Source organism: Antrostomus carolinensis, unplaced genomic scaffold (genome assembly GCF_000700745.2).
Source record: "Antrostomus carolinensis isolate BGI_N321 unplaced genomic scaffold, ASM70074v2 scaffold9344, whole genome shotgun sequence".
Taxonomy (NCBI): Eukaryota; Metazoa; Chordata; class Aves; order Caprimulgiformes; family Caprimulgidae; genus Antrostomus; species Antrostomus carolinensis.
The window spans coordinates 6,198-16,758 of NW_010312802.1; the positions used below are offsets into that span (position 1 = coordinate 6,198).

Consider the following 10,561-nt stretch of genomic DNA (forward strand, 5'->3'; position numbering starts at 1 on the left):
TAGAAATTCTTCTAATATGGTATCAAAATAATGAGAATAGATTTTTGAAATTTTTTTCTGAAATGGTTGAAGAAAAATTTGACTAGTATTCTAATTAGTCATATAAAAGGACAGCTGTAAATACGAGCATGGGTCTGTATATTTGTATATCTGATCCTCCAAAATAAATATACACTTATCTGTATATCTTATTCCCCAAAATAAATGCTTTAAAATGTGCTGAACCATATATCATGCTTTACTGTGGTGTGTCAATATCTAGTTACAAACAGTTATCAGGCATCTGCCTCTTTCTGTGTGTTTATAACTATTTAAATCAAATAACTTTAAGCAAGGAAACACTAAAGGTAAACAATTTCAAGAAATACTAAGAAGAAACTTTCATATTACACAGTGAAAGCTGGAAGATGTTATGAAAAGTGTGAAATGCTTAAACCTCCTACGTGGCATATTAATGTTTTGAGCGATGTACTATTTTGGAGTTTTGTAACAAAATGTAAAGAGGACTGAATTGTTTCTTTCCCTCTCTGGGAAAGATTGGCATCAACCTGCTTTTTATCACGTTTAAATGTTGGTTTGCTGCTGTTTTCAGATAAGGATGCAAATTTATCTTTGGTCTCACAAAACTGACTCTTAAGGTAAAATGACTGTCCCGTAAAATAAAAGGAAGCAAAAAAATGATGCAATAGCCTGCAGTAAGTCAGAACCATAAAAGGTGAAGCAGGCAAAATAGGAATAAGTGGTCAGCAGTACAGATTTTTATTTAATTAATTTTTAAAGCAAAACAAAAAAAGGAAGGGGGGAAAAAAAAAACTAAAAGCCTACCAGCCTCAAACTCAGCACCACGTGGACATCGGGGATTTCAGTTTGGGACTAGCAAGTGTGTTCACATCTCTTACTGCTACACACAAGACTTCATTTTGGCTATTTCATGTATAAAAATGAAAAGATGTTTGTTCTGAGACATCGTTAGACGTGAAGTCCTTTTTGTAGGAGAAAAGAAAAATGTGAGCAATGTTTCTAAAAAGCCTTTTTGTTAAATTCACTTAAGCAAAATATGCAAAATCACGTTGGACAGTAGAGCTGCTGACAAAGATCCTTTCTTGACCGTGAAAGGCAACGTCAAAGGAGGAAGTGTAGACCTAGAGTTACCTCAACTTTGTGCAAGTTGTGAAGGAGAATCTTGGATTATTTTTTAGTGATCTTTTAAAAGCTGGTCTTGATGCTCACCCACCATTTAGCACTTGTATCTTTGCACTTTGGGTACTGGATATCAAAGAATTAAGAAGACCTATGTAAAAATTTAGTGCTAGTGGGGGGGGGGAATGGTTACGCTTCATTTATTTTTTTGTGTAGAAACTTCTTTAGCTACTAGTTGAAACTGCTGAAAATGTCATGGGGTGGGCACATAACAGTTGTAAAATTAGTAACGAGGAACTTGGCTTAACTTCTGTGCTTTTTTGTTCTGCAGTGTGATGTTCAGGGTCAGAAATGCCTTATGTGGATCGTCAGAATCGCATTTGTGGTTTCCTAGATATTGAAGAAAATGAGAATAGTGGGAAATTCCTGCGGCGGTACTTCATTCTGGACACAAGAGAAGACAGTCTGGTGTGGTACATGGATAACCCACAGGTGAGATGTTCTTGGCAATAGTTTTCTGGCTTCTATCAATTTCCACTCTTTCAGATTTTTAATCAAATTTACTTAAGAAAAATGGGGTTTAGTGTTAGCTTATGGACCTGGAAGCCAGGGAAAAAAAATAGTTACAGAAGTGAAATAATTGTAGATCAGTGTTTCTTCTTTGCTAATATGTGCAGTCTTTTAAAGAAAAAATATAGTTCCTATTTCTATTTATAAAGTTACCAATTACACTTAATAGTAAAACATTAAAAACAACTTGAACATCAGTGAATTGCCAACATACGGAATCTTAAGTATCAACAGGAGATTTAGGGCACATATGGGGATCTGAATTTGATCCCACACGTAAATCACTCATTAGTATTGAGTCATGATGTGCTGTATTTATTTTAAGTGTCTTGAGTGAGCGTTGCAGCTTCTCGCAGGCGGTAGGTAGTGCTGTATAATATAACCAGATGAACCAAATCACATCCTCATTTCACTACACAGGTCTTTTAATTCATCTTTAACCTTATGTGGTTAGCTGTGGCCTTGCATTGCATGGGTCAGTTAGTTTCATATTACTCCACCTGAAGAGAATCAGTCATTGAAAAGCAATTTCCAATGATGTTTGCAATTTCAATACAGCGTGAGTAGGATGTGAATGAGGAAAGCTTGTATCCATCCTGGTGGGCAGAATCCTTTCTATAAAAGCTGCTTTTACAATGTACACACATCAATGTTTTCTAGCATAGGAGAGAACAGATGATTGCTGAGGGTTTAGGACAGAGCGCAGGATCTAGGTCAGCTGACAGCTGTCTGCCAGAAGAATATTTGTGCACCATGCTGCCAGGAAGACCACAGCAAAATGCAGTAAAGTCTGCTGTTCAAAGGAATGAACAACAACAACAAAATTAAATGGTGTATATATAGTTCAGTGAATGTGACTTGTGACTGAAGCATTCAGAAGTTCTTACTGAGGAGAAGAAAGAAATCATTTCTGAAAATAAAATACTTCAAACATTTGATCTCAGTGATTTATATGAAGCAGTTCTTTTCTTCAGTTTCTGCTGTGATATATCCAGGGCAAAAACTTGAAATGCTGTAGAAATTGCAATTCTTCAGAAGTTTGAAGACTAATGATATTTGCAGCACACACCTGTAAGGGTTTTTAGTTTAAGCTTTCTTAGCTTTTTTTTCCCTCCAATGTCACCATTTCTGTACAAATGAAAGGGTGCCTTGCAAGAGGAAGTTGAAGCTTCTTGATTTTCTTCCACTGCTTTAATTCTGAAGAACAACAGAGTTTTTATAGATCTGCTCTGTGGAGACCATTCTTAATCTTTGAAGTGATGAAACTCTGCATAAAGGATGAGTCTGTGGTGTGTGCAGAACTGGGCCCTTTGCTGATAGAAGTGCTGTGTTTGTATCTGTGAAAATCAGTTCAGCTGTTCAAAGAAATAATGTCTACCATTAACCATACATTATTATCCTAATATAAAGACTATAAAACTGGTGTATGCTGGGATCAAAACCATTCTGATAAAATAAAACTTTATTTATTTGGACAGAATGAGAAGACTTTTTGGGGTTTTTTTTTAAATTTCAGTGTTAGCAGTCTATGGTAACAAACCTTCTTACCTTTGAAATATGAACGGAGTATAAACCATTTAATTGCCTGTTTTTCTGACTCTGTGAGTAGCATTGTGCTCCTCTTTGCAATGTGGAAGTTTCTAAGACACTACAGAGTAATGAAGAGCAATCTGTCTGGGGAAAGCATCAGTGAGCAGATGCAGTACCATTCTTAAGGTCTCCCGGGAGGCCTGTAGTGGGAGGAATGATTCTGTAACCTAAACGGTCATTTTGAAAGTTAAAAACTGTAATGGAAAAAAAAGTACATGGAAAACAATGCTCTGTTTAAAGGATTAAAATTAGGAAGACAGTTTAATGAGAAAGGGTTAATAAAAAAGTTAACTATGTTTTGTGATGCTCTATTATTTTCTAGGCTACTAGCTGACTGAATAGCAACGTAAATGTTAAGATTAGTGTATTAAGCAAGGACGGAAAAACAATGGACAGCTCCTTTTTGGACTGTAAATCTATTTAGGCTTAACTGCAAGTTTAGGAATGATCATGGTCTTTTCCTGCAATAACTTTAATATCAAATGGTAAGACTGATTTTTCAGTCTGTTTTAGAAAATACGTGACATGGCCTTTGAAGTATCTGACATAATAGATGAATGTCACTTCTTGTCCCTTCCGCCTGCCCTGGTCAAAATACATAAAACTCTAACATCTGTTAAGGAACAAGTATTCTTTCCAGATTTCCTGGATGCAGACCTGCAAGAATCCTTTTTCCTCTAGTAAAATACATAAAGCTCTGAAACAATTACTATTTGTATTGTTTCTAGCAGTCTTTCTGTTTTTAGTTGATTAACAGATGTGTGTATAATAAACAAGTAGTTTAGATCCTGTTTCCAACGTACATTATGTATTGTCTAGAAAAACACGTAGGATTTTCTTTTTGTTTGTGGAATTATTTGTTTTTTCTGACTAAACACTGACTGTGATATGAGAATAAACTAATTTCACTTTGTAACATATGATTTGTTTCAGAATCTTCCGTCTGGATCTCCACCTGTTGGAGTCATTAAACTTACCTATATTTCAAAGGTAAGATGATATGTAAGAGACTTGCTGCTAAATTTCAGTGATAACTACCAAGGGCTGCTTCTGAAGGCTTCAACTTCAGACAGTTTTAAGTACATCTTACTTAAGTAGCACATGGGAAGCTTTTTGCTCGTGTACTACTCCTGAATTTTAGAGAAGTGTTACAAGCTCTTCAATAGTATCAGGTTAAAATAAGAACAGATTGATTACTATGTTGTTTAGGTTTGGTTTGTGATTTCAGATGGCAGCTCTTTGTACTGCATGGTATTAATATTTCTGAACAGTATGTGTCAGTTCTTTATCAGTATTATAACTCCAGTTAGTATTGGAGAAAAGACAGGTCATTTATGAAGTGGAAGATAAGTCTTTGGGTGTGATAGTTTGTAAGTAAGAGGGATCTTTAATAGACAGAACAGAAAAATTTCTATAAAAGACTTCATTCATTGCACTCTGCATACACTCACTGCCAAATATGTCTGAAAGAAAACTGTCTCCATGGTCCATGGTTAAGTTTGTAGCAGATGCTGCATTAACAAATAATTGGAGAAAAACAAATGACCTTCTCTTTTCTGCTCATTTCACATCTGTCCTTTGTTTTTTTTTTGTTGTCATACTGCATTTTTATTTTTTTAATTCTTGTACAAGGTATCACTGATGCTGGTTATGTCGTGAGTACAGAAGTGTCTGTGGAGTCCTGCTTTTGTTCTTCATGGTTTTTTCCTTCTATGCTTTCTTTGCCCCAGAACCTCACAGTTGCTATCTTAAGAAATCTGAAATCTTATGTCTCGCCTCTAATGGGAGCAGGGGTGGTCACCTGTGCCATTGTACCTAGGTGCACTGTTGAAGGCAGGTCGAGTGTGCCTCCTCTGCAGAGGCTCTGTCTAACTTGCCATAGTTCTAGTTACCAAGTACGTGGTTTTGGTTTTGGTTTTGGGTTTTTTTTGGCCAGAAAGAAAAGGTTTTGATGTGAGAGGCTGCTTTACCTTCTCCCTTGATAGAAGTGCTCTGTAGTGTAAAAATGGCAATGCCTCTCAAAACAGGACACCTCCTTGATCTTCCCCCAACACTGGAACACTTTAGACACTCCTAAAGAAAAGTGACTCTTATTCTTTTTGTGTTCATAAACCAAAATGCAACTGATGTCCTTGACAGTAGGAAATGTCCTTGAATTTTTAATTCAGTTGAGATGTAGAACTTCAAGATGTAAGTAGAAGTGTTTTGTTTTCAGATTTCTACATTGGTCTGGTAATTAATCCTTAAATTTAAGGAATAGAAACATACAGCTAGAGCAGTCTCCTTACCATAGGTTGCACATCTGGAACTGAATTTTATGTAGTATTTTTTTATACCTGTGTACTTTATACTGAACAAGCTTGCTATGCTGCTAATCTTCAGATTTAGCCACTTGAAAGAGAAAAAAAATTGTGAGACCTGATGTATATTTTGTATGCACAGTGACACTTATAATCTTAATTTCTCTCCTAGGTTAGCGATGCAACTAAGCTAAGGCCAAAGGCAGAGTTCTGTTTTGGTAAGTTCTTGAGTGCAGCTTGTGCATCAAGTACAGTCTTCAGAAATTTGAAACAGGGATAATGTTCTGCAATTCTGTTACTAGGTACAACTGGTAGTGTATTTTTTAATAAATAGCTTGTATCTGCTGTTTCTTCTTTAGTATGAGGGAAATGTTTGCTTCTTCATAAGGTGTTTTTGTAGCATTTTGTATTGCAGCTTAATGAGGAATAGGTGAGAGCTGTTTTTCAGATGTTTGAAATTTTTGAGACATTAATAAGCTAAGGGAAAATTATGGGTGTTTTCAGAAACATGACATGCCTGTCAGCTATGAAGACAAGTGATTTAACTATTTTAATCTGTATTACTGATAAAACAGTTGATTTAATTTATCTAAAAATACTGTCAGCAATGCTCTTATGTTAAATTTCAGCCTCTCTTGCTACACTGAAGAGCAAAATTTGCTTGGGGTACCTTCTAGGTTTATTGATAGTTAAACTTGTTTAAACTTGAGTAAAGCTTTAGATAATCTTAAAAGCCCCTTTTAGATTTTTCTTATATGTAATTTGTCCAGAATTTACCATAATTCCAGAATGTTTTGACAGGCAGTTGGCATTCACAAAAGCAGGTGTAGAGACTGGAATGAGCCTCTGCTCTGTTTATGAATAACCATTCTTTAGGACTGCGTTCACTGAAGAGTTTTAGCTCAGAGGAAGGTACTGAAAATGCCTGGAGGTTTTAGGACAATTAGTTAAGTTGTCCTTTACCACGTGCAGTGTGGTACAGGCCCAGAGAAGGCAGCTCCACCAGAGTTGTGCAGTCTCTGGGCTGCAGCTCCTGAAATGCTTGGTAAATCACCCTCGTGTGTAAGGCTTCAGGGATTCATCTCTGGGCTGCAGCGTGTCAATTCAGTGCCATCTACAGATCCTTCTGCACATGCCTCTGTAGAGGTGTTTGCCTTCATCAGTTGTAAAGTTGCTCTTGTCGATGGACTGGCTCTAAAAAACCTCAGCAGTCGAAGAGGCTGTCTGAAAACTTTTAATATTTCTGATTTATTAAATAATTTTTGATACTTTTTAGAGGACAAGTTTACATTTGTCTTATTTAATTAAATACCAGGAATTGTTATTTCAGTCAATTCATTATACAGCTCTGTATTTTCAATTTATATTTGCATCTAATAATGTTTGCTTCAAACTATCCACTTTGGGGAGAAAGATGACAGAGGAAAAAGTATCTGTTCCTGGCATGTGTTTGCTGTTAGCGATGACCTGAAGAGCTGTTATGTTATAGGTAGAGCAGGGAAATCCGTTCAGACTTTAGCTGCATTCCTTCAAAGTTCTGTGAAGGTTTTATTTAGTCACTGTTCACCTTAAAAATAATTTCAGGGTAGTTTGAGAGAAAATTAACCCTGACTTTTTTTACTGTTACACAGAAATATGTTGGTCTTTTTTTGGATAATGGTATGCAAGGTGTTGCCAGGTAGATATCTAAACTTAGGAAAAATATACTTTCTCTGCCAAGTCACTAAAGTAAAGTAAAGTTTTAATGTTGTGGTTATTTTAAAGTTATTTCATCCTGAGCATAGTATACTTAGTAATCAATACTGATTTTTCCACAATTTCTTTAAAAAAACAAAACACAAAACAAACAAACAAAACCAAGCAAAAAAAACAAAACTCAGTGATCATAGTCATGCTAGTAATTTTGTTGCAAAGGATAATAAATACTGGTCAGAGGGTTGAAAGGAGAAATTGTAGAAGTCCCCAAGTATAAAGCTTAGTTGCTTAGGGAAATTGAGAAAAGGGAAGTGAAGCTGTAGAAAATTCTGATAAAATTCAAGGCTTTATTTTCATGTAATTAAAATCATTTAACAAATGGTGTTTGATGCCATTTAAGTGAAGAGCTTTAAAAAAAAATAGATGTTTTTAGAGTAAAACAAGCCTGTTAAGTGGATGTATGTATCTTAAGATGACTTTCTGAAAAGAAATACAACAGAGCACTTAAATGCTTCTGGATTTTCCATCTGAAAACAAATCTCTGTTAAGTTTGCTGTTAAATTTCAGTGTTGTTAACTTTTTTATAATGCTTTTTAACAGTTATGAATGCAGGGATGAGAAAATACTTTCTACAAGCCAATGATCAGCAGGACCTAGTTGAATGGGTGAATGTTCTGAACAAAGCTACCAAAATCACAGTAAGTGGTTTAGTCGATATTTAGCAGTGCTTTCAAATGGTGACTGTCTTAAGGTGCTTAAACGTAACCTTTGCCTCCAGTTTTTATGCTAGAGTGGTCTTTTTTTTTTCTCTACAAAAAAATCTTGGCTTGACTTTCCAAGACTTGGAGAAACTGTACAGAACTACCCCTAAACTTGAGTGTATTTTACATTTTTGCTTTGAAAATTGGACAAAAATGTGCTTATCTTTTTCATTACAGCATATGATGGTTTCTAATAATTTAAAATTAACTATACACATTTAATATTAATTGCAACATCCAGAAGACACTTGCAAGCAATGAAAAGATACACATACATTTGCCTGGTGTCAAAAGTTTGTATTTCTTAAAGTACCTCTAAAAGAATCAGCAAACCATGTTCCAAAGGCTCTCTCCTGATTTCAGCTAACATCCAGTCAAGGAAATATTAATGCATTCTTCTGATAAGTGTTAAATTACTTTTCTAGTTTGTACCAGGACAGCTTGTTATCACATGATGGAAAAACCCACGTATTACCTCAGTCTTTTCAGGAGGCAGAAGTTACTGGTTTGTTTTCTCTCCAGTTTCAGGGAGGTGATGACATGAACTGATTTGAGAGCATACCCTTACAGAGGAGGGGTTCTGAGCACCGATGTGCATGTTCATATTTGATGCCAATAACTTTCTCATTTTTTAGGTTATCTAAGGATGTTTCCATGAGTTCTTTGCATTGTTTTAATGTAGCCTTTTCTTTGGAGTTATAAAAATATTTCTACTACTACTGAAAAAAAAAAAATAATAATTTTAAAAAAACCCCAACAAACCAACCAACCAACCAGAAACCCAAAGCCTTCTCACTTGGGTTTTTCATAAGGAGAACACACCACAAGCAGGCTTGAATTGTTTCCAGTTCAAGAAATAGAGTGAATAAAGAACGGCTTCCATCAAATTAGAATTTAGTCTGAAAGCTGTTTATCATATATTTAACTTGCATTGTAAATGACTGGTGAAATCATTAGTATTTTTTAGTCTTTGAAGGAACAAGCCTTTGAACTGTTAATCTGTTCAGAGGTTATTTAGAATGGCCAATTATTTAATCAAATAATTAAGATCATTCCATTATTAATTTTCATATGAGCATTACTTGTTGTAGATTGCAATCCTCCAAGATTTGTTGCATTTTTTAGTACTCTGGATGCTGATCATTTCAGAATAACTCTGAGCCTTTGCAGTCTAGCACATTGTGTACCTGTTTGAGTACTCTTTGAAAATGCATTCAGACGAGAAGGTGGTTGTTGGTTTTGGTCTGTAACATTTTAAGTAGGTGTTTTTGATGGCTGAAGCACTTGTCCATCAAGCTGTAGCTACCAAGCCCCTTGAAATGCTGGGGCCCATGATCTGTGTGCACCAGGAGAATGTCTTATCCTTCAACGACGGACTTGGCTGTGAATGGAGTCACCCTTTACCTGGGCTAGCGAAGCTGGGCGGTGTGAGGCTAAAAGGGATGGTGGAAGTGAGAGCATGAGCCTGACACCACAGCTGAGCAAGCTGCCCAGTGCCACATGCACTTGGCCGGGAGGAAGCTGTCCCAAGCTGACATTTGTGCTCTCAGGACTGTTTGTTCTTCTTTGCAGGCTGTTTTTTTTGTGAAATAAGCAGTACTGGGCATAGGAACTAGAATCACAGCAGACTATAAAGTAGCTTTGTTTTTTGTCTAGATCAATTTCAAGTTTTGAATGTGCCAGTCTTGCATGGTAACTCACTGTGTCAAGATGATTTGCAATTCCTTTCTGAAGTAATTTGTATGTCCTATGTAAATACCCAGTAGGTTCCTGGCTAGGATATTTTGATGTGAGACTCCTGATCTCTTCTTGTTGAAGTCACTTCAAATTTACTATGTCAATATTAGGGGTGAAAGGAGATTGTAATTGAAAAAGTCTTGGGTAGCCAGTTGTTAGTGCCTTTCTTAGGTGACACGTTTACTTCTTGCATGAACTCAGAAACATGAGTAAAAGTTTTAGAACAAGACGCTTCTTGGGGAAATTAAATTACTGTGGTGGTTTGATTTAGTTCCATGTTTGAGAGAATTGTCTAGTAGTTAATGATAGTGAGAAAATAGGTAGTTAGGCTCATTTTGGACAGAATTTAGCAATATATGTAGGATTAATGGAGGCAGTACACACAGTCTTCACCACAAGTTTTGGAATGTGAGTGCAAATGTCATACTGGTCAGGTGTCCTCTTTGACAAACATCTCAGTACCGTGGCCCTGTGTTCATGGTCTCACTGTGCTGGCTCTGCAGGCAGTGGGGCATCTCCAGTTAAAGCACTGATTACTAAAACTGAAAGGAAGTGAAAAATAACAAACCAGTTCTTCCACAAATCAGCAGTGCTTCTTGAAGATCAAGTGTGGCACTTGTGGCAGAGCTGGGAGTTGATTTTTAGATTTCAAGGCATCTGGTGAAATGTCTTTATTGGCACCAGTTTTCTCCTGAGAATGAAAGCGTAACCATTACAACAAGCTATTCCTAACCTTTTACAATCAGAGGACATTTGTTAAATCCTGCT

At 36.2% G+C, this 10,561-nt stretch overlaps 1 protein-coding gene across 2 annotated transcripts in view; it reads left to right on the forward strand.

The window, feature by feature from the left end:
* Window positions 1-1,462: 1,462 nt before the first annotated feature.
* Window positions 1,463-10,561, forward strand: part of PLEKHA1 (pleckstrin homology domain containing A1) — a 19,834-nt gene continuing 10,735 nt past the window's right edge. For both annotated transcript variants that reach the window (XM_010167120.2, XM_010167119.2), the window contains exons 1-4: window positions 1,463-1,632; window positions 4,234-4,290; window positions 5,773-5,818; window positions 7,896-7,993. In XM_010167120.2, coding sequence (XP_010165422.1) covers window positions 1,492-1,632; window positions 4,234-4,290; window positions 5,773-5,818; window positions 7,896-7,993 — 342 coding nt within the window. In that variant the 5' untranslated portion in view covers window positions 1,463-1,491. The remainder of the gene's footprint in view (window positions 1,633-4,233; window positions 4,291-5,772; window positions 5,819-7,895; window positions 7,994-10,561) is intronic.